Genomic DNA, 23941 nt, shown 5'->3' with positions numbered 1-23941 from the left:
GCCACTATGAATATCTGGTCATGCCCTTCGGCCTGTGTAATGCGCCAGCTGTCTTCCAAGACTTCGTCAATGACATCTTCCGCGACATGCTGTCTACTTCGGTGGTGGTCTATCTGGATGACATACTCATCTTCTCGCGAGATTTGACCACTCACCGGAGAGACGTATGCAGGGTCTTCGACCGTTTACGGGAGAACTCTATACGCCAAGCTGGAGAAGTGCCAGTTTGAGCAGGAGTCATTGCTGTTCCTGGGCTACATCATCTCGGCCCAGGGATTGGCTATGGATCCGGCCAAACTACAAGCGGTGATGGACTGGCAGGAACCCCATTCACTCAAAGCGGTGCAGCGCTTCTTAGGGTTCGTAAATTATTACCGCCAGTTTATACCGCACTTCTCCACATTGGTGGCTCCTTTGGTTGCTCTCACCAAGAAAGGAGCTCACCCTAATGCTTGGTCAGAACAGGTCTCCAAAGCCTTCTTGTCTATCAAATCCCACTTTGCTGGCGCTCCCATTTTACATCGTCCCGATGTGAACAAGCCATTTTTTCTGGAGGTAGATGCCTCTTCCGTTGGTGCAGGAGCAGTCCTCTTCCAGAAGGATGCTCAAGGTCGGAAGCATTCATGCTTCTTCTCAAAAGACCTTCTCACCGGCGGAGAAGAATTACTCCATCGGTGACAGGGAGCTGCTGGCCATGAAGTTGGCTTTTTCTGAGTGGCGACATCTCCTGGAGGGTGCTCGGTTTCCCTTCCAGGTATACACGGACCATAAGAATCTGGCCTATTTGCAAACGGCCCAGCGCCTGAACTCCCATCAGGCTAGGTGGTCGCTTTTCTTTTCCCGCTTCCGCTTCACCCTGCATTTTATCTCCGGAGAGAAGAACGTCCGTGCGGATGCTCTTTCACGCTCGGTGGTTTCGGCGGAAGAGGGAGAGGCTGAGCCTCGGCTTATTCTCCCGCCGGAGAGTTTTACAACCGTGGCTCCAGTTTCACTCGAGTCAGTGCCACCAGGCAAGACCTTGGTGCCTCCTCAGCTACGGCCGGAGGTCCTCGCCTGGGCACACGCCTCCAGGGTAGGTGGTCATTTTGGCAATAAACGGACCACCGAACTCCTGGCTAGGTCATATTGGTGGACACATATGGCTCGAGACATTAAGGAATACGTGCAAGCATGCATCTCGTGTGCTCGGAACAGACCCTGTAGACAGGCCGGCGGGGCTGTTATATCCCCTGCCAGTGGCGGATAGACCGTGGGAGATGGTTGGCATGGATTTCATAGTTGGCCTGCCTAAGTCTGGTGGCAGTACGATCATCTGGGTGGTCACCGACCATTTTTCCAAAATGGTGCATCTGGTGCCACTCGCACGGCTGCCTTCCGCCCGTGGTCTTGCCACTTTGTTCATAAAGCACGTGTTCCGTTTACATGGCATGCCGGACAGAATCGTGAGTGACCGAGGTCCCCAGTTTGCGTCTCGGTTTTGGAGGGAGCTCTGCAGCCTACTCAGCATCGAGCTGAACCTGTCCTCTGCTTACCATCCCGAGACAAACGGCTTGGTCGAGAGAGCCAATCAGTCCTTGGTTACCTACCTGCGGCATTTTGTCTCTGCCAGGCAGGATGACTGGGCATCCTTGCTACCTTGGGCTGAATTTGCCCTAAACAATGCGGTGGCTGATTCCACTGATCAAACGCCCTTCCTCCTAAACTACGGCCAACATCCACGCGTCCCTGTTCCGATGCCAGTGTCCTCCACTGACTCCAGGGTGGCAGACTGGGCAGTAGAGGCCTGGGACATTTGGGATTGCACTCAGGATGCTATCCGTGCTTCTAAGGAAAGGATGAGGGTGTCCGCCGATACGCATCATCGACCCGCTCCAAGCTTCTCCCCGGCGACATGGTGTGGCTCTCCACCCGAAATATTAAACTACGGGTCGAGTCCCCTAAGTTCGCCCCGCGATATATTGGACCTTTCAAGGTCCTCGAGCGAATTAGCTCGGTGGTCTACCGCCTGGCTCTTCCTCCACATTTAGCTATTTCGGACGTGTTTCATGTGTCCCTCCTCAAACCAGTTCACATGGCCCGGTTTTCTGAGTCATCGGCCGGGTCGTCAGACTTATCGTCTGACGAGTTTGAGGTTAATGCCATCGTTGGGCGCAGGTTTGTCCGTGGCAAAAATTTTTATTTAGAGGATTGGAAGGGTCATGGGCCCGAGGCTCGGACCTGGGAGCCGGTGGAAAACATCCACGCACCGCTCCTGATCACGGCTTTTGAGCGCAGTGAAGCGCAGAGGGGAGGGGGTCTTAGGAGGGGGGTAATGTTAGGCGTCGGATTCCTGACTCTGCACAGCAGGAATCCAGAGCCAGACATCCAACGGTCTCCCATTCTCCTCCGACCGCTCCGGGTGCTGCTCAGCAATCACCGCAAGCCAGGCGTACTGCTCAGACTTGCTCTGACAGCCTGGATGTTGCTGCCACCTCTGGTGCAGCAATGGTAGCGCAACCTGTTCTGCAGGGAACCGCTCCAGAGGCTAAGTCCTCGTGCCGTGCTACTGGGCATGGCCGCAAGGTGACCTCTCACTGGAGAGCAGGGGTCACATGTTCAGGTCCTGCGTCGGATCTGATTGGGCCTTTCCAGGGTACTGGAAGGTCCTGGAAGCGCATGGCTATAAAAAGCCCGCATGGCGGCTCGGCCATGCGCTAGTGTAGCATATTATGCTGTGTGTGTATGGTGATGGATGCATGGACTGGTGACTGACTTATTAAGAAACCCCTTCCCTCTGATTATACGAGTGGTGACCGAGTGTTGGTTAGTGAGCTCCAGATTATGGCAAACTACACGCCACTGTGCCTCCTGCACTGCACACTAGCGTCCAACGGTGCCTGGCCTTCCGGCGCCGTCGTCCTATGGCTTTAGTTTTTGCCGTGCTGCGGTAGCAGCGTCCATTGGCGGTTGCGGCTGCAACGCCACCCGCTGGGCTTCCTGTGAAGCTAACAGGGCCAGCGTCTTTATATTAGTAACTGCCAAGCGACTGTGTCTGAACAGAGCCGCTCTTAGCGTTCGGGTGACGTTTACCCGAGTGCAGTACTTCACCTTTTGGTGCATCTGCCATTGTCCAGCAGCGGTCTTACCATCTACCGCACGGTGGACCCCGGGCGGCGAACGCACCTCCTATTATTTATATCTGGTGCGTTCCGCCGACCCTAACTGTAGTTTTCAGATGAAAGTAAATTTTGCATTTCATTTGGAAATCAAGGTTCCAGAGTCTGGAAGAAGAGTGGAGAGGCCACAATCCAAGCTGCTTGAGGTCTAGTGTGAAATTTCCACAATCATTGATGATTTGATGAGCAATGCCATTTGCTGGTGTAGCTCCACTATGTTTTATCAAGACCAAAGTCAGCGCAGCTGCCTACCAGGAAATTTTAGAGCACTTCATGCTTCCCTCTGCCGACAAGCTTTTTGGAGATGGAAATTTCAATCTCCAGCGGGACTTGGCACCTGTCCACACTGCCAAAAGTAATAATACCAGGTTTAAAAAGAACAGTATCACTGTGCTTGATTGGCTAGCAAACTCGCCTGACCTTAACCCCATAGAGAATCTATGGGGTATTGTCAAGAGGAAGATGAGACACCAGACCCGCAGATGAGCTGAAGACTGCTATCAAAGCAACCTGGGCTTCCATAACACCTCAGCAGTGCCACAGGCTGATCGCCTCCATGTCACGCCGCATTGATGCAGTAAATGATGGAAAAGGAGCCCCGACCAAGTATTGAGTGCATTTACTGAACATACATTTCAGTAGGCCAACATTTTGGCTTTTAAAATCATTTTTCAAACTGGTGTTATAAAGTATACTAATTTACTGAGATAATGACTTTTGGGTTTTCATTGGCTGTAAGCCATAATCGTCAACATTAACAGAAATAAACACTTGAAATCGATCACTCTGTTGTAATAACTCTATATAATATATCAGTTTCACTTTTGGTGTTGAACTGAAATAAATTAACTTTTTGATCTAATTTTGTGAGAAGCACCTGTATATGAGCCTTTGAATAGGAACGAATCTGCGGGACCCTTTAGCTGCCATTAAATGGTGTACGAAGCCACGGTGTCCACAGTGCTTACTGTTTATATCTATTCGTTGCTAGAGCAGATAACCGTTTAAGGATTAAGGAGGGGGTGGTCTTGTTATTGGACCACCCTTTTAAGAAATCCCTGTAGCTACCAATATCAAAGATTGGTCCTGTATTTTATTACATTTACTGCTAAGAGAACACTATATTTCCTCTTATGCAAATGGATTGTCTCATTTTGAATATTATTAGTTGATTGGGTCAGATATAAATAAAATAATAAACTGCGCTTTTACTCATCCTCCTTGGTCCAGCAATGCCTCCCCATCGCTTTTCCGTTCTGTATTGATAGTCTGCTGCGATGACTTCTTGTCATCAGCACTGTAGCCAAATACTGAGCTCAACTGCTTTTCCATAGCGCTCAGTGATTGGCTGCAGCATTGTCGATGTATTGTCATCACTGCAGGCTGCATCAGCAAAGCCCAGAACAGTGATGGAGAGGCATTGTATGACTCGGGAGGATGAGTAGTAGCTCCATTTGTTATTTTATACATCTCTGAGCTTATGGGAAAATAATGGATGAATGTGCACAATCCCTTTAAGAAAAAGCTTGATCGGCTTTGATTAAAAAAAATAGTAGTATTATAATTCACAACATTAACAACAAGACAATCAATCCGTAAATAAAATAAACCAGTATAAACTTGAGTATATAAGATGGTAATCTTCTTTTGTTTGCAAACTCAATTCAGTTACTTTTACTGAAGTGACCGAATAACTAAAATCCAATAACTCCGTTTCCTCCGCCCAATCCTCTCATCTGTTATTCTCAATCTTTCCCTTCTGTTGTGAATTACAATACAGCGTAGAGAATCAGCGCAGATTACCATCCTGCAAAGAGAGCTGGATAGGTGGTGGTGGGGGGAATTTATTATTACTGCGTATAATTTAGCTGAAAACCAGGTCAGGCAGAAGCTGCATCCAATTTTTTATACAGGCTAACACTGTGCCATAAGTTTGGTGCATTTTGCGGCATATTTAGCTCACTTTTCCTTATGCAACCTCTCAATTGACTTATTTTACACTAATATTTTAAAATGTGGCAGATTTATTAATGGCACATTCCAACATTTTGATTTGTGACCCAATTAAATTACTAATTGTTCAAACTGTCTAAAACACCTATTAAGTCTGGTGCAAGGCATGGATTTCCAGTTCTGACTGGTGCTGCAGCCACTGTCACATTTAAGCTAAGCACACAAATTTTTGTTTTAACTCCCATAACACCCGTGTTCTGGAGGTAGTTGTGGGTCCCAGCTCTGTACTGTTACAGTATCTCATCAAACTGACTCCCATTTGTGATATCCCAGTAATTGTCCTGACTAAATATAGATGAAGAAACAGCCGCACTCAAGATATGGGTTTTCATATGCAAAATATGGATGGAATTATTGAAGTCACCACAGCAATAACAATAGTGTATCAAAGTACCGTTTCAACACAGTTGAGTCTTTCTCAAACCTCACTTGAGTAGGAAAAATAAACTATAGAGAAGAGGCCACAGCGGAATAGAGCAGAGGTCCCAATTGGGGCTGAAGTATATAGGAGAGTCCGTCAGGGCACAAAGACGGACAAAGGTCCTGGTAGGGGCTGGCGGTCCAGAGCAAAGCGCCATCTGTGGTGATGTGTCAGACGGCGCTTTGCTACTCAAGTGAGGTTTGATAAAGACTCCTAACTGGGTCGAAACGTTACCTTGATGCACAATTGTTATTGCTGTGGTGACTTCAATAAATCCATCCATATTTTGCATATGAAAAACCATATCTTGAGTGCGGCCGTTTCTTCATCTATATGACTTCTACTGGACTTGCTCCAAGTTCAGCCTGCACCTATCATATACCAGTCAGAGTGCACACCATTTATCTATAGTAATTGTTCTGACTAAAGTCACTGATGATGCCACAGCAAATAGACTATAGTGATGTTACAATTAATAAATAACTTTATTCTGATAATTTTTATAAAAACAGATATTCAAATACAAGTATTTAAAATGGTGATTAAAAGTGCAGCAACACCTTAGTGCCATGTTTGGGCAGAGTCAGTGTATAGGTCCATAGAAATTAATAAATAGAAAAAATCAGGGGGAGTACAAAATATAAATCCTCATACCAGGATAGGTATGAGGGGGATTAAGCGTGCCAGGATAGAGATGAGGAGGCCATGCGTGCCAGGATAGGTATGAGGGGGACCATGCATACCAAGATGGGGATGAGGAGGCCATGCATGCCAGGATGGGGATGAGGGGACAATGCATAACCAGGCTTATACTCAAGTGAGTAAGTTTTCCCATTTTTTGGTGGTAAAATTTGGTGCCTCGGTTTATACTTGGGTATATACGGTACTTGTTTTTTGATGTGCGCCCTATTGTCCAATTTTTTTCACTTACTCTTGTGACTGTGGATGAGTGCTTTAAGACAGGGGCTTTTTGTTTGGATTTATAGCGATGTTACAGCTGCCTACAAGACTGAAACATTCCCTGCAGCCATTGATCAGCTAATTTTCTAATGGTCTTTTTACACAGACCGACCAGCGGTACAACACAACCGCCAATTGGTAAGCTTTTACTGATCGGCAGTCATTTGAATACCTGTTTACACTAGATCGCTCAGTGGACACATAGTTTGCCATGGTTCTTGGCAGGGCAAGTCTTGTCTACATAGGAGGATTCACCCCTGAGAACAATACATAGGATGATTCACCCCCCAAAATGATACATAGGACGATTCACATCCGAGAATGATATTCTTTTCGTCTGCACAAATGATTTCACCTTATGAACGAGAGTTTTGCTCATTCATTGGGTGATCGGCAGTCTGTTTATACGGCAAGATAAATGTGAAATGAGCGTTTTAACGACACTCTTTCTCTATTATCTTGCAGTGTAAATGCCCCTTGAGAGCCAGGTCTAAGGAATAACATTTTTCCTTGTGGGAAGTGACATACCGCCTCTGGCATGCCAATGTAAGGAGGCTTATTCGTTGTGCCATGCTCCTCTGGGAAATGTAATATGTAAATTGCATCTTCAGAGAGATAGAGGACTTGAACTGTATTGCACTACCTGTTGGAAACAACAAACGCTACAAATCATTATCAACCATTTACAGAGCCAGACAGCCAACATTCTAATATTGATTGGCTAACCTAAGGATAAATATAAATATTGTTATTCCAATATCCCAAAAATCCCCTTTAACACCTTAATGTCCAATGACGGACACAGTCCGTCATCAGACATCTCCCCTGCTTTGATGAGGGCTCCGACGCTGAGCCCGCATCAAAGCCGGGACATGTCAGCTGTTATGAACAGCTGACATGTGCCCGCAATAGGCGCGAGCGGACTCGCCGTCCGCCCGCGCCTATTAACTAGTTAAATCCCGCTGTCAAAGCTGACAGCGGGCATTTAAATAGCATTTCCGGCCGCCGGGCCGGAAATGACCTCATCGCCGACCCCCGTCACGTGATCAGGGGTCGACGTCATGTTGCCTGGACAACCAGAGGTCTCTATGAGACCTCTATGGTTGTTCCAGGCATATGGCTTTCAGCGCCACCCGGTGGACGGCGCTGAAAGCACAGCAGTAAATCTGCTACACATGGGCGATCTGCTCATCGCCCATATGTAGCAGAGTCGATCGGGTTGCATATGCTATTGAAGCATGCCAAAAGTAAAAAAAGAAAAAAAAAAAAAAAATGTTTAAAAATTTTTTTTTTTAAAAACCTAAAAGTTCAAATCACCCCCCTTTCGCCCCAATCAAAATAAAACCGTAAAAAAAAAATCCCACATACACATGTTAGGTATCGCCGCGTTCAGAATCGCCCGATCTATCAATAAAAAAAGCATTAACCCGATCGCTAAACGGCGTAGCGAGAAAAAAATTCAAAACGCCAGAATTATGTTTTTTTGGTCGACAAGACATTGCATTAAAATGCAATAACGGGCGAGCAAAAGAACGTATCTGCACAAAAGTGGTATCATTAAAAACATCAGTCCGGCACGGAAAAAATAAGCCCTCACCCGACCCCAGATCATGAAAAATGGAGACGCTACGGGTCACGGAAAATTGCGCAATTTTTTTTCACCTCTTAGATAAAAGAGGACATAGACATGTTTGGTGTCTATGAACTCGTAATGACCTGGAGAATCATAATGGCAGGTCAGATTTAGCATCTAGTGAACCTTCACCACTTAGATAAAAGAGGACATAGACATGTTTGGTGTCTATGAACTCGTAATGACTTGGAGAATCATAATGGCAGGTCAGATTTAGCATCTAATGAACCTAGCAAAAAAGCCAAGCAAAAAACAAGTGTGGGATTGCACTTTTTTTGCAATTTCACTGCACTTGGAATTTTATTTCCCGTTTTCGAGTACACAACATGGTAAAACCAATGGTGTCATTTAAAAGTACAACTCGTCCCGCAAAAAATAAGCCTTCACATGGCCATATAGACGGAAAAATAAAAAAGTTATGGCTCTGGAAAGAAGGGGAGGGAAAAATGAAAATGCAAAACCAAAAATACCCCTGGTCTAATATTGATTGGCTAACCTAAGGATAAATATTGTTATCCCAATATCCCAAAAATCCCCTTTAAGTTAAAAACGAAAACTATTCATATTTATCCTACAACCAACCCAATCCAAAAAAACCATCACCACATAGAAGGATCATTACTTCATAAGATAATTTTAGAGTGGATATATAGTATAACACATAGATCAGTTTCAATAGAACAACTCAACTTATGGCGTAAATATGTATAAAAGCAGATTAAGGCTATGTGCCCACGGAAAACGCGCATTTTTTTGCTGCCGTTTTTTTGCGAAAAAAACGGGCGTTTTTTCCGCGCGTGTTCTGGGCTATAGGAAATAGCCAAAAACGCAGACCTAAGCGGAAATGAATGAACATGCTGCGTTTTTTACTGCAAAGCGTTTCCTTAGCGGTAAAAAATGCATCCATTGGCACAAAAAGGCCAAAATGCATTAAAATAAATGGAATGCTTCTTTCGTTTTTGATGCGGTTTGACCCCGAAAAACGCATCAAAAACGCTTAAAAAACGCAACGTGGGCACACAGCCTTACAGACATCTGATGACCTCCAGCCTGCCCTCCTTTACGTACAGCCTCCTGGCATTGCAAAGTACATGTATATATTAAGCTAATGTTTTTTCTGTTTAACTTTTTTAGGCCACAAGGCGGTTTACATCTGTGGTGTCTCTTGGAGATGCCTTACTTTTTTACTATTTAATATTCTAGATTATAAGCAGACTCATCAAAACATACCTTCATTGAGCATATAAGATGTCTTAATTTTGTGTACTGTATTTTTCGGACTATAAGACACATCGGACCATAAGACGCACCATAGTATGCATGGCACCCTCTTCCTCATCCTGGTGAGCATGGACCCCCTCATCTTTACCCTGGTATGCATGACCCCTCTCATCCCCATCCTGGTGTGCTTGACCCCCTCATCCCTATCATGGTATACATGGCCTCCTCATCCCCATCCTCGTATGCATGCCCCCCTCATCCCTATCCTGGTATGTAGGGCCCCCATCTCCGTCCTGGTGTGCATGGCCCCATCCTTATCCTGGTATGATTGGCCCCCATTCCCATCCTAGTATGCAGGGCCCCCATCTCAGTCCTGGTATGCATGGCCCCATCCTTATCCTGGTATGCAGGGCCCCCATCTCTGTCCTGGTGTGCATGGCCCCATCCTTATCCTGGTATGATTAGCCCCCATTCCCATCGTAGTATATAGGGTCCCCAACTCAGTCCTGGTATGAATGGCCCCATCCTTATCCTGGTATGATTGGCCCCCATCCCCATCCTGGTATGCATGGCTCCATCCTTATCCTGGTATAATTGGCCCCCATCCCCATCCTGGTATGCATGACCACACTGCATTCCACGCCTATCGGATTGGAGAGCATTCAATATTCATTCCCTTTAGTAGCGGCACACATGAAAGCCCGGCAGCTGCAGGAAGCCTGCTCCTAACACTCTGCACGCTACTAAAGAGCAATGAATACTCACTGCCCTCCACGCACATAGTCCTGGTGTGGGGAGCAGTGAGTATTCCGGCAGCTGTCCTTCGGCTTGTAAGCAGCGCATGACGTCTTTGAAATGGGCTGCTTACATGCATAAAGCATCTGCTGGCATAGGAACAAGACGCTGCAAAGGAGCGCAGGAAGGTAAATGTAATGGTTTGTGTTTTTCTTAATGTTTTTCTGATGGGGCCAATCATACCAGGATAAGGATGGGACCATGCATACCAGGACAGGGATCGGGGTATATGTAGCCTATGCTATATATTTCATGCTAGCCAAATTAAGAATGACTGGAACAAAATTTTAGATTTTTTGGTATTTGGTTTCAATTTAGCTTGGTTTATTATTTTTTATCACACATTCATATAGTATATAGTAATTTGCATTTCTGGTATTCCCTATTGCTACCATGTAATGGTGTAAATTCACACTAGAAGTCGCCTGAAACTGCCCAACCATTTTATGTGTATGAGGGTGTCTCGACTTTCCCCAGACATTGGGGAAAAGTGGTTAGGTGTGTTGGATTTTACCATGTCTGATCCTTTTGCTTTACTGGGAGATGAGCCATCTCCAAAGGTGCCTGGCAGCAGTTTATTGCCTTCTTCACTTGGAAAATAGATGTATGCATATTGGGAATGTCAGTACAAAGAGCTTTTAGCCATAAGGTTTAACCTGATTGGTAGTCACATACATTTTTCATTTGTGCCATTTTGTTTTAATGTATAGAGTTGAGATGATAATATATTGAATATATTAAGTGCAATGAAGTGGGAGTTTCTTGGACATTACTAACCCCTTCCCGACATTTGCAGTATATATATATATATGTCTTGGTTGGGAAACAAAAATCACCATCAAAATGGCGTCGTGGGCTGCGCATTATCATCTATCACATACTGATAGATGCTACTGCACAAGTGCCTCCACCCGCCCCTTGTCGCTGCAGCCAAAAAAATTTAAACTACATCAAAATGGCGCTGTGGGCTGCGCCTGCGCATTAGCTTTTATCGTGTACCTATAGATGCTACTGCGCATGCGCAGCCCACAGTGCCATTTTAATGTAGTATAATTTTATTTTGTCTGCAGCAACTAGTAGCCGGTAGACGGGCTTGCGCAGTAGCATATATCGGAACGCGATAGGTGCTAATGCGCAGGCGCAGCCGACGGCACCATTTTGATGGTGATTTTTGTTTCTTTTCAACAGCGCAAGATAATGGGCACTAATTGGCAAGTGATATTGCGCAGGCGCCGTAATTTTTATGGAGCGTTTTCAGATTGTACTGTTGTTAACTGAGTTACGCATAATTCCTTTATTTTTAAGATCTGTTTGCTTTGCTTGCTGGTAGTGTTGCAAGTTCAGTGCTCAAATTACTCATGGTTGGAAATGCTATCTCTGGTATCCTCACTGATTCTGGGAACAAACAAGCTATTTTAGTGCTTTTTTCCACATTTATGGTTTTCCCTGTACAGTGGTTCTTCCATTAAATAGGGCTGTTCTGAAGTTCAATCAATGTAGTGGATTAAATCACTGATTTTTTTTTTAAGAAAATACACTTCAGAATTCTTGAAAGGAGACTTTTTATTTTTTATTTTTTTAGAAAAAGGTTAGGAAAAAGCTGGGAGGGTCATAGAGTCCCTTCTCTGGATTTCCATGTAGACAGTAATCATTGAGGCACATAGGTCTTTATAGCGGCTGAATGCATGAAATAGCAGGACAATTGTAGTAAAGATTAGTGACAAATTGTCTTTGATTTTAGAATAATGTAAGAAAAACGTGGTTTCTCTTTTAGAGCTTATGGAGTTAATTGAAGTGTGTGAGTGGGGCGTATATTTCCCATTTGTGTTGCCCTCTCTACTGCTTCATTCAAATGAGTTTAACTCTGGTTAAAACGATAAGTACCGTACACTATATAAATGTCTCTTTCCAGCATTCTTTAGCTTTCAGCTCCCTTAAAGATAACCTGTTAGCATGATTTTGTTATGTAAACTCATGGCTGTAATGGTGCTGTAATAATAATAATAATAATCTTTATTTAGCGCCAACATATTCCTCAGCTCTTTATAACAGTTTCAAACTCAACAGTCATAAGTAACAACGTTAACAATACAATAATTAAAGCAAAATTAGACAACCCTGTTCGTGAGAGCTTACTGTACAATCTACAATGAGGTGGGGGAGATAGAGTACAGGTGTGTATTTACAATGATGGTCCAGCCATCTTGAGGGAGTGGGGGATAGATGGAGATAGTGAATGGGCTACACACACACTTACCGTACATATAAAATTACTTTGATTAGTGAACGTGATAGGCCGCTCTAAACAAATGTGTTTTGAGGGAGTGCCTAAAACTGTGCAAGTTGTGGATGGTTCTGATTTCTTGGGGTAGAGCATTCCAGAAGATTGGTGCAGCATGGGAGATGTCTTGGAGTCGGGAGTGGGAGGTACGGATTAGTGCAGAGGTTAGTCGAAAGTCGTTTGCAGAGTGCAGCGATCGGCTAGGCTGAAAGACAGAAATGAGGGAGGAGATGTAAGGGGGTGCTGCACTGTGGAGAGCTTTGTGGGTGAGAACAAGTACTTTGAATTGGATCCTGTAATGAATGGGCAGCCAGTGTAACAACTGGCGAAGAGCGAACACGGATGAGTACCGATTAGCCAGATGGACGACCCTAGCTGCTGCATTAAGGATGGACTGTAGAGGGGAAAGTCGAGTAAGGGAGTGGCCAATTAATAGATCATTGCAGTAGTCCATGTGGGAGTGGATCAAAGCAACAGTGAGGGTTTTTGTTGTTTCCATGGTGAGAAAAGGGTGGATTCTAGAGATGTTCTTTAGGTGTAAACGGCAAGAGCGGGCAAGAGATTGTGTATGAGAGGTGAAGGAGAGATTGGTGTCAAACATAACACCCAGACAGTGCACCTGCTGAAGTTCAGTTTTGGAGAGGTTGAGTTTTAGATAGAGGGCGGACATGATGTTGGAGACTGCGGACAGTCACTGGCGTTCTGTAGTACAGCGGGGGTAAGGTCAGGTGATGACGTGTATAGTTGTGTGTCATCAGCATAAAGCTGGTGCTGAAGGCCAAATCTGCTGATGGTCTGTCCAGTTGGGGCCATGTAGAGAGAGAAGGACTGAGCCCTGAGGTACCCCAACAGTGAGAGGAAGAGGAGATGAAGTGGAGCCAGCGAACAAAACATTGAAGGAGCGGTCAGAAACATAGGAAGATAACCAGGAGAGGGCAGTGTCCTTAATGCCTAGTGACTGGAGCCTAGGGAGTAGGAGACGGTGGTCAACAGTGTCGAAAGCTGCAGAAAGGTCGAGAAGAATGAGCAGAGAGTGGTCACTATTACATTTTGCTGTCAGAAGGTCATTGGTCAGTTTGATGAGTGCAGTTTCTATCGACTATAGGGGGAGGAAGCCGGACTGTGAATGGTCTGAGAGGGAATGAGTGGAGAGGTAATGGGTAAGACGGGAGTAGACTAGGCGCTCCTAGAGTTTAGAGATGAAGGGGAGATTGGAGACTGGTCTGTAGTTATTTGTGCAGGATGGGTCGAGAGCGGATTTCTTTAATAATGGAGTAATGATAGTGTTTGAAGGAGGAGGGGAAAATACCTGAGGAGAGGGTGAGATTAAAGATTGTATTTAGGTGAGTAGTGACGACTAGAGAGAGAGACTGGAGGAGATGTGAGGGAATGGGGTCAGTATTGCATTTAGTCGGACGAAAAGAAGAGAGGAGCCTGGAGGTTTTTTCTGTGATGGGATCAAAAGTAGAGAGTGAGCCAGGGGAAATGCAGGGAGGGATGGGAGTCATGGCACCTGGTGGCTGGGAGAGGATTTCCTGACGGATATTATCTATTTTCTCTGTAAGGCTGTGTGCACACGCTGCGGATTAGGTGCGGATTCATCCGCGCGGATTTTGTAAAATCCGCAGGTGAAACTGCAGGTCAAAAGACCTGCGGTTTTACCTGCGGATTGCTCTGCGGTTTTGCCCTGCGGTTTTTCATCTCCTCAATGGAGGAGATGGCAAACCGCAGCAGAATCCGCAGAAAGAATTGACATGTCAATTCTTTCTGCGGATTTAAAACCACAGATAATCCGCGCGGAATATTCCGCACCGTCTGCATTGCGGTTTTTGATTCCCATAGGGAATCATGGTACTGTACACCGCAGCAGAAACTGCTGCGGGTCCGCAGCGGCCAAAACCGCTGCGGAACCGCAGCAAAATCTGCAGCGTGTGCACACAGCCTAAAGTGGGATGCAAGGTCATCAGCACAAATGTATGTGATAGGAGCTTGTGCTTCCGGCCTGAGGAGGGAGTGAAAGGTGTCAAAAAGTTTCTTGGGGTTGTCGGATAGTGAGGAGATCAGGGTGGTGTATTAGGTCTGTTTGGCAAGGTGAAGGGCAGAGTTATAGGTTCTTAACATAAATTTGAAGTAAATGAAGTCTTCTAGTGTGCTAGTTTTCCTCCATAAGCGTTCAGCACTCAAGCATAGCTGGAGAAATTGAGTTTGCGATGTGAGCCAGGGCTGTTTTACTCTATGCTTGGAGGTTCTGAGGGTGAGGGGAGCTAGTTGGTCAAAGGTGCTTCTGAGAGTCTCATTGTAGCGGTGTACAGTCAGATCAGGACAGGAAAAAGAGGAGATTGGGGACAGTGATGAGTGTAGGGAGTCTGAAAGTGTATGAGGGTTAATGGTTTGTAAATTTCTGAATGTGTTGTAGTTAGGAGTGTGCTGGGGTGGGCGACAATTTGTGAACGTGAAGGAGAGAATGTTGTGGTCAGAGAAGGGAAGCGGTGAGTTATCTAGGTAGGAGATTGAACAGAGTCAGACAAAGACCATCTTTGTGTGTCTTGGAGGTTGAGAGCTGTGAGAGGCCTAGAGAAATGGTTAGTGATGGAAGATGGGATGCAGATGTGGAAGTGGGGCTGTTAATGGGGATGTTGAAATCTCCCAGAATAAGGGTTGGTAGTTCTGATGACATGAAGTGCGGCAGCCAGGCCGAGAAATGGTCAAGGAAGTGGGTGGGTGAACTTGGAGGCTGATATATGACTACTACTCTGAGGGAGATGGGACGGAAGAGCCTGATGGTGTGGAACTCAAAACAAGGGAATGAGAGTGATGGAACTGGGGGGAATGACCTGGAAAGTGCAATGTGGAGACAGAAGTATGTTGACTCCACCACCAAGTCTGTTTGTGGGTCTCGGGGAATGAGAGAATTGTAAGCCACCATGGGAAATGTCAGCAGGGGGGACAGTGTCAGAATCCTGAATCCAGGTTTCAGTGAGAGCCAACAGATTAAAAGAGTTGTTCAGAAAGTAATTGTGCAGGAAAGGAAGTTTGTTACATACAGACCGTGGATTCCAGAGGGCACAGTTAAAAGAAGGAGATAAAGGAGTACAACTAATATTAATAAGGTTAGTAAGGTTTCGATGTGAAGGTAGGGTAGGGGTTTGAGGAATGGTGGACCGGGGTTGGGGGAGATGTCCACTGAGATCAGTAGAAGTAGGAAGATAAAGAGCAAGTAGTTATTGGAATTGTAAGAATTTTTTTGTGCTATGTCTGTATTTGGGCAACATGGGCTGAGGTTTTTAAGGAAGGTGAGAAGTGCGTGGGAGCTGTACATGGGAGAGGGAAGTATAGAGGGGCTGATTTGTATGAGTCGTGATGGATCAACATGAACCTCCTGAGAAAAGTTGTTTATCACATTCCTGGGCCCATTTCATGATTTTTATTCTCTCCGTACTGGTGAGTCTGCTGATTTTGGCTTGGAAGAGGAGGTTGCTACCTCCCTAATGACTAGGTGAGAAAAGCAACCATAGAAACAGTATTAATATGGATGTCAGGACATTTACGAATCTACTTTTACTGAGGGAAGGGCTGTGATCCTGGCTCTTGGGAAAAAAAAACTAATAGATTCTGAAGAACATCGGTATTCTCCAACCAGTTATGTCCACAAATTGCAGAGATGACTGGGTCTACTGTATGTACAGCTCCACGTGCTCATCATTGCTGACAGATGCAGAACTGCTTGCCATGAAACAAGCTCAGGTTCGTGTGAAGAAACCCAAAAGTACTCCATGACGTGAATTTTTTTCACATTGACTCTAGATCTATGGGTGCTCATATGCACTTGCATGTTGACTAACATTGGTCAGTGGGCTGTCCATATGTGATCCATTGCGTACAGATACAGCACCGACCGAAAATATGGTCATCCGAATTTGACCTAAAGGGGGTCACATATAAAGCGCGCTATATGGACTTTGATGAAAATGAAGTCAAACGCAAGATACAGTCACACAGGGCTTTGAAGGAAATCTACAGCTGTGGGAACCTTGCATTTCCCTCTTGCAGTTGTTTCTGACTACTGTGCTCCAGTCACAACATTATACAGACAGGCTTGCTAATAACTGTAATTAGATCCCATGTTTGAAGAAACACAGATTTTGAGGTAACACCACGAACACTTAGAGGCCGATTCATCAAGCTGTTTTCACCAGAATTTTAATCTAAAGCTGGTTTCACTTTAGCGGTTTTTTGCGCAGCGCATCATGCGCGTCCATGCGTCATGCGTACCTATGTTTACCATGGCGTGCGCATGGTCTTGCATTTTGCACGCGTTCGTATGCGTTTTCGTGCGCATGCGTTTTTTGAAGGTGTGCGCCTAGGCGCGCCAGACGCAACCTGTTGAATTTTTGGGTCCTTGGCGTCAAAAAACGCATGTGCACTTTTGCGCACGGAATGCGACAAAGTAACGCATTACAGTCTATGGGAACGCAGGCATGCGCGTGGACATGCGTTCGTCTGCGTTTTCGTGCGCATGAGTTTTTGGCGTAAAAATGTGTAGACACTGGTTTTAACCCCAGAGAACGAATGTGCATAAAAAACGTAAACGCATGCAAAAACGTATGATGCGTTTTTTGCATGCGTTTCCATTGCGCACGATGCGCTGCGCAAAAAAAAAGCTAATGTGAAATTAACCTAACACTGCTTGAAATGTTGCAATTTTTTTGCTCATCTCAAACCTACACAAAATGTAGCCACTTTTGGCATTTGTGCACCAATCACAAACATCTCCGCCAACTTCTTGAAAAGTGTTTGACGTTCCGGTAGAACCAGAAATGGCCTAGAGCACTGACAAATTAATCATAATTTATGTCACAAAAATTACGTAAATTACGAAATGTATGCCAGTCTTAAATTGGAGTATATTTTTTTCAGTAGCACATGGCAGCTAAAAGATGTGCCAGGTATATTAAGAGGCGCATGTGTCCCTGCAACGATTTTCTGTTCTCCACAAAAGTTTACCCCTTGCTTTGCACTAATAAGGGGCAAACACCCAGAAACACTTGTCAGAAAATGGAATTGCGAGTTTGGTTTATTATCCTCAGGGTGGGAAGAACAGTTGTATTGCAGCTACTTTAGTCCATGGGTTTGGTTTATACTCAAGACTGACAGACATGGAATGTGTAAGTTACAGAAGAAAGCAGGAAGACTCTGCACTGTATGAATGGTTATCTATGAAATGATTCTACATTGAATGGCAAGAAGTTTGTGCCATGTACGTCATTTGTTGCAGAGGTACTGGATATACTGTATATATATAGCTTTACACATCATTTTACATATTATAGGGGCATAATTTACAAAATTGTTAAGTAATTTGGTAAATACATTACATTAAATCATCAGAACTGGTTTTGTGCAGAAATAGGGTAATGTTAGATTTTAGCATGGAAGACTGCAGAATTTTAAATGCATTCTTGGGGTACAAAACAAGCTAAAAAGATAAGAGGTGCCTTGAATTTTAGAACAGGTCGAACATTTACTTTCATAGTTTAATTTTTAAGGGGACTGTCCCAAGCCAAAAAATAACATTTCTCTGTTTAATCATGCAAAACACAACAATTTTTTTTTTTATTTGGAATCGCTTTAGTCTTCATATTGTTGTTGTACAAGTGTTATTATGCCCTTGATGCTCTCTTAGAACATTCCTCTAGTGCAGTGGTCCCCAACCTTTTTTGCACCAGGGACGGGCTTCAAGCAAGACCATTCTTCCATGGCCTGGCAGGGCGGGGATGGAGGTGTGACAGGGGTGGGGCTTTGGTCATAAGTAGGCGGGGCTATGGACACGGTTGTGGTTTAGCAGTGCATACTTATCATTTAATTGTAACATTTATAATGTGACTCAACTCACCATAGTTTTTGAATGAGTGGGAGCACCTGGCTTGTTTCTCTGTTTCAGTGGGTGCACCGGGCTGCTTCTACTGATAACCGTCACTGCTAATGATGATTGGAACCTACAAGGAAATGGAGCATTGAGCACTTAAGAAAAATTGTACTGGAGTACTGTACATGCTGATTATTTTCTGATCATCAGAAAATATATGTGTAGTTCCCCACGTCCTTTCCAGCTCTGTGTGGCTTCCCCTGTTGTATGCATGGCTCCCCTGTCCCATCCTTGTATACATGGCTCCGCTCCCACTCTCCCATCCTGTATACATGGCTCTGCTCCCATCCTGTATACATGGCTCTGCTCCCACTCTCCCATCCTGTATACATGGCTCTGCTCCCAACCTCCCATCCTGTATACAGGCTGTGCTCCCACCCTCCCATCCTGTATACATGGCTCTGCTCCCACCCTCCCATCCTGTATACATGGCTCCCCTGTCCCATCCTGTATACATGGCTCCCCTGTCCCATCCTGTATGCATGGCTCCCCTGTCCCATCCTGTATGCATGGCTCCCCTGTCCCATCCTGTATGCATGGCTCCACTCCCACCCTCCCTCCCTTGTATATATGGCTCCGCTTCCACTCTCCCTCCCTTGTATATATGGCTCTGCTTCCACTCTCCCTCCCTTGTATATATGGCTCTGCTTCCACTGTCCCTCCCTTGTATATATGGCTCCGCTCCCACTCTGCCTCCCTTGTATATATGGATCCGCTCCCACTCTCCCTTGTATATATGGCTCTGCTCCCACTCTCCCTCCCTTGTATATAGGCTCTGCTTCCACTCTCCCTCCCTTGTATATGTGGCTCCGCTCCCACCCTCCCTCCCTTGTATATATGGCTCTGCTTCCACTCTTCCTCCCTTGTATATATGGCTCTGCTTCCACTCTCCCTCGCTTGTATATATGGCTCCGCTTCCACTGTCCCTCCCTTGTATATATGGCCCCGCTCCCACTCTGCCTCCCCTGTATATATGGATCCGCTCCCACTCTCCCTTGTATATATGGCTCTGCTCCCACTCTCCCTCCCTTGTATATATGGCTCTGCTCCCACTCTCCCTCCCTTGTATATATGGCTCTGCTCCCACTCTCCCTCCCTTGTATATATGGCTCTGCTCCCACTCTCCCTCCCTTGTATATATGGCTCTGCTTCCACTCTCCCTCCCTTGTATATATGGCTCCGCTCCCACTCTCCCTCCCTTGTATATATGGCTCCGCTCGGCTCCCCCATCCTCCCCCATCATACTTACCCTCACGTCGCTGAACTTCCCTCTCGTCGCTGAACTTCCCTCCTGCATCTTGCGGTGCTTCAGCTTCTTCCTGTGCGGAGCGTTCACGTGCTACCGCTCATTAAGGTGCATGAATATGGACGCCACGCCTATGGAAGAGGAGTGGCGTCCATATTCATGACCTTAAATGAGCGGTACACTTGACAGCTCAGCGCTGGATGAATCCGCCGTGCCGACAGGGACCGCTATGCAGGGTGAGTATCAGCTGCTACACAGCCGCCGGCTCGGGCCGCAGACCGGTGGTTGGGGACCCCTGCTCTAGTGGATGACCAGTGCAGGTCACACTTGGTCGAACTTCATCAGTGGTCACTCATGAGCATAGCTGAGACCCACCACCTGGATCCTTCTTTATACAGGCAGCAGAGTGATTCCTGCTGTTGTGCAGACCAGTCAATGATTATTATCTGTGCACTAGAACTGGCCTTTTCTTACTAGTAAATACATTAAAGGTGTTGTCTAGCCGTCTACTATTAGCTTATCCATAGAAGTCAATTAGAAAACAGTGCTCATTTGTCTAGATCGTGCCTTCACATATTTGTTATTGGACACCCTGTTTGATCTCCCCAATGCATTTAAGTTAGTCCAAATATCTAATATTGATCATCTTAGGATAGGGACAGACTGGTACCCCCACTGATCAGATGTAATTAGCTCCAGCATTGGACAGATGTTAACATTCTCTTAATAAAGGAGTTGATGTGCAGTTCTCGGCAGCACAGTCAAATGTGCTGTTAATATTTGTTCACTGTTTACCTCTGGACACCAGTGGTGCCTATAACAGCTGATCGGTGGGGGAGAAGGGACTCGGACTACCAATCCATCTGATATTCTTGACCTATTCCATGGATTGGTCATCAGTATTATCCAATGAACACCTGGGTGCGCTATAACATGTAATGGCAAGATCTAGACACAGGAGCATTGTTTTCTAAGGGTACGTGCACACGCTGCGGATTGATCCGCGTGGATTTAGCAAAATCCGCAAGTAAATCCGCAGGTCAAAAGACCTGCCGTTTATCAGCTAATTAGCCTGCGGTTTTGCCCTGCAGTTTATCACCTCTACAATGGAGGAGATGGTAAACCACAGCGGAATCCGCAGAAAGAATTGACATGTCAATTCTTTCTGCGGATTAGAAATCGCAGCAAATGCGCGCGGAAAAATCCGCACCGTCTGCACTGCGGTTTCAATTTCCCATAGGATATAATGGTACTGTACACCGCAGCAGAAACTGCCGCGGATCCGCAGGACCAAAACCGCTGCGGATCCGCAGCAGAATCCGCAGCTTGTGCACACACCCTAAATGATATCACTTGACAACGATGCTCTAATAGTGATACAAGCTAATTAACAATCTTTATCATTTTTTTGGTTTGGTAATTATCACATCTAGTACTATTAATGCCTATTAGTTTCACCACACGGTGCACTGATTTTACCTCCGGCTTTCTATACTTCAATGGTCTTGATGGCGAGCACAAGGTGCATCCATTAGTGAAGCATCAGCCATTCACATTTACATTGACAGGCTTTTATAGGAAAGAATGCAGCCAAAGCAGATCTGAATCTAATGCATTCTGTTTCTAAATGCAAAGGAAATCTGACTGTACTGCGTCTGTAAAGTTGGTGATGCCCAGGAAATCCCTGTAGATAAAATATGTTTAATGCAGTTTTGTAGTACAGCTTTTCATACAAAAAATGTCAGTTGTTTTTTTTTTTTATTTTGATGAGACATATTTGTTCATTTGACCCTTTTACCTGTTTTCTCCTACACTTTGTCACTGCTTGGGATACTGATAAGTTGTCATCACTCTTGTAACTAGGCCATCACAAGACATCAGTTTGGAGGAATTTGATGATGAAGATTTATCAGAAATTACAGATGACTGCGGAATTGGACTGAACTATGACTCAGACCACTGTGACAAGGTAATGCAACAATATGGTAATAGTATATAAAAATAAGTCAAACTATGTCAATCACATAGCCGATAAGGACAAGCAGGTACCAGGAAGCATCTCGCACTAGGCAACCTGGACCATCCACATTATCACTGCTGCTATTATTGATATCAGGGCAGTACTACAAGCACATGTGCAGGGATGGGTTGCATCTTTGGATACAGGATGAGGGTGGCCCCTGTTCTCAAAATAGAAAGTGATTTACAGCTTCCAGCAGCTCTTTGTGCCTGACTTTTCTGTATAAAGACTTGCTGAATGTCTGTTAGTTATCTGCTTACATTTCTTAAAGGGAATATGTCAGTTGATGTTTGCTATGTAGTCTGAGGACACCATAAGGCAGGAGTTAAAACACATCTTCTAATGTTATGTTACATGTCAGGCTGGGTGCTGTTGTTTACTTACAATGTGGGTATAACCTCCTAACGAAAAAATATTTTGTTTCCAAAATTGTGCTGATGTAAAGTAGACATGTGGGAAATGTTATTTAGCAACTATTTTGTGTCACATAACTCTCTGGTTTAACAGAATAAAAATTCAAAATTTGAAAATTGCAAAATTTTCTAAATTTTCACCAAATTTTTGATTTTTTGACAAATAAACGCAAAAATTATCAACCTAAATTTACCACTAACATGAAGCTCAATATGTCACGAAAAAACAATCTCAGAATCGCTAGGATCCGTTGAAGCGTTCCTGAGTTATTACCTCATAAAGGGACACTGGTCAGAATTGCAAAAAATGGCCTAAGGAACTTATCTAGACGTGTAGGGAGCACTTTGAACCCCCAAGTGCTTCACAAAAGTTTATAACACAGAGCAGTGAAAATAAAAAATAATTTTTTTTCCTCAAAAATGATTTTTAGCACACTATTTTTAATTTTCACAAGGCTAACAGGAGAAATTGGACCACAAATCTTGTTGTCCAGTTTGTCCTGAGTACGCTGGTACCCCATATGTGGGGGGGAACCACTGTTTGGGCACACGGCAGGGCTCAGAAGGGAAGGAGCGCCATTTGACTTTTTGAAATGCAAATTACTTCCAATCGTTAGCGGACACCATGTTGTGTTTGGAGAGCCCCTGTGTGCCTAAACATTGGAGCTCCCCCACAAATGACCCCATTTTGGAAACTAGACCCCCTAAGGAACTTATCTAGATGTGGAGTGAGCACCTTGAACCCTCAAGTGCTTCACAAAAGTTTATGACGCAGAGCCGTGAAAATAAAAAAAAAAAATTTTCCCTCAAAAAATTATTTTTTAGTGCGCAATTTTTTATTTTCACAAGGGTACCAGGATAAATTAGACCCCAAAATTTGTTGTCCAGTTTGTCCTGAGTACGCTGGTACCCCACATGTGGGGGGGAACCACTGTTTGGGGACACGTCGGGGCTCGGAAGGGAAGTAGTGACATTTTGAAATGCTGACTTTGATGGAATGGTCTGCGGGTGTTATGTTACATTTGCAGAGCCCCTGATGTACCTAAACTGTGGAACCCCCCCACAAGTGACCCCATTTTGGAGACTAGACCCCCCAAGGAACTTATCTAGATGTGTGGTGAGCACCTTGAACCCCCAAGCGCTTCACAGAAGTTTATAACGCAGAGCCGTGAAAATAAAAAATATTTTTTTTTCCTCAAAAAAAATGATTTTTAGCTAGCAATTTTTTTTTACAAGGGTAACAGGATAAATTGGACCCCAAAAGTTGTTGTCCAGTTTGTCCTGAGTACGCTGATACCCCATATGTGGGGGATGACCACTGTTTGGGTACACGTCGGGACTCGGAAGGGAAGTAGTGACATTATGAAATGCTGACTTTGATGGAATGGTCTGCGGGCATCATGTTACATTTGCAGAACCCCTGATGTACCTAAACTGTGGAACCCCCCAACAAGTGACCCCATTTTGGAAACTAGACCCCCTAAGGAACTTATCTAGATGTGTGGTGAGCACCTTGAACCCCCAAGTGCTTCACAGAAGTTTATAACGCAGAGACGTGAAAATAAAAAATATTTTTTTTTCCTCAAAAAAAAATGATTTTTAGCCAGCAATTTTTTTTTCTCACAAGGGTAGCAGGATAAATTGGACCCCAAAAGTTGTTGTACAGTTTGTCCTGAGTACGCTGGTGCCCCATATATGTGGGGGAACTATTGTTTGGGCACACGTAAGGGCTCGGAATGGAAGTAGTGGCGTTTTGAAATGCAGACTTTGATGGAATGGTCTGCGGTCGTCATTACGTTTGCAGAGCCCCTGATGTGCTTAAACAATAGAAACCCCCCACAAGTGACCCCATTTTGG

General features: G+C 44.9%; 1 protein-coding gene across 1 annotated transcript in view; it reads left to right on the top strand.

The window, feature by feature from the left end:
- MAPK8IP2 (mitogen-activated protein kinase 8 interacting protein 2) overlaps positions 1–23941 on the top strand; it is a 119833-nt gene that overhangs the window by 25454 nt on the left and 70438 nt on the right. The window contains exon 2 of the mRNA XM_073579312.1: positions 21515–21620. Within this exon, the coding sequence (XP_073435413.1) occupies positions 21515–21620 (106 nt within the window). The remainder of the gene's footprint in view (positions 1–21514; positions 21621–23941) is intronic.

Source organism: Dendrobates tinctorius, unplaced genomic scaffold (assembly GCF_039654945.1).
Source record: "Dendrobates tinctorius isolate UK_male_01 unplaced genomic scaffold, ASM3965494v1 ptg000062l, whole genome shotgun sequence".
Taxonomy (NCBI): domain Eukaryota; kingdom Metazoa; phylum Chordata; class Amphibia; order Anura; family Dendrobatidae; genus Dendrobates; species Dendrobates tinctorius.
Note: the sequence above shows the minus strand (reverse complement) of the source record. Positions and strands in the feature narration are given on the sequence as shown.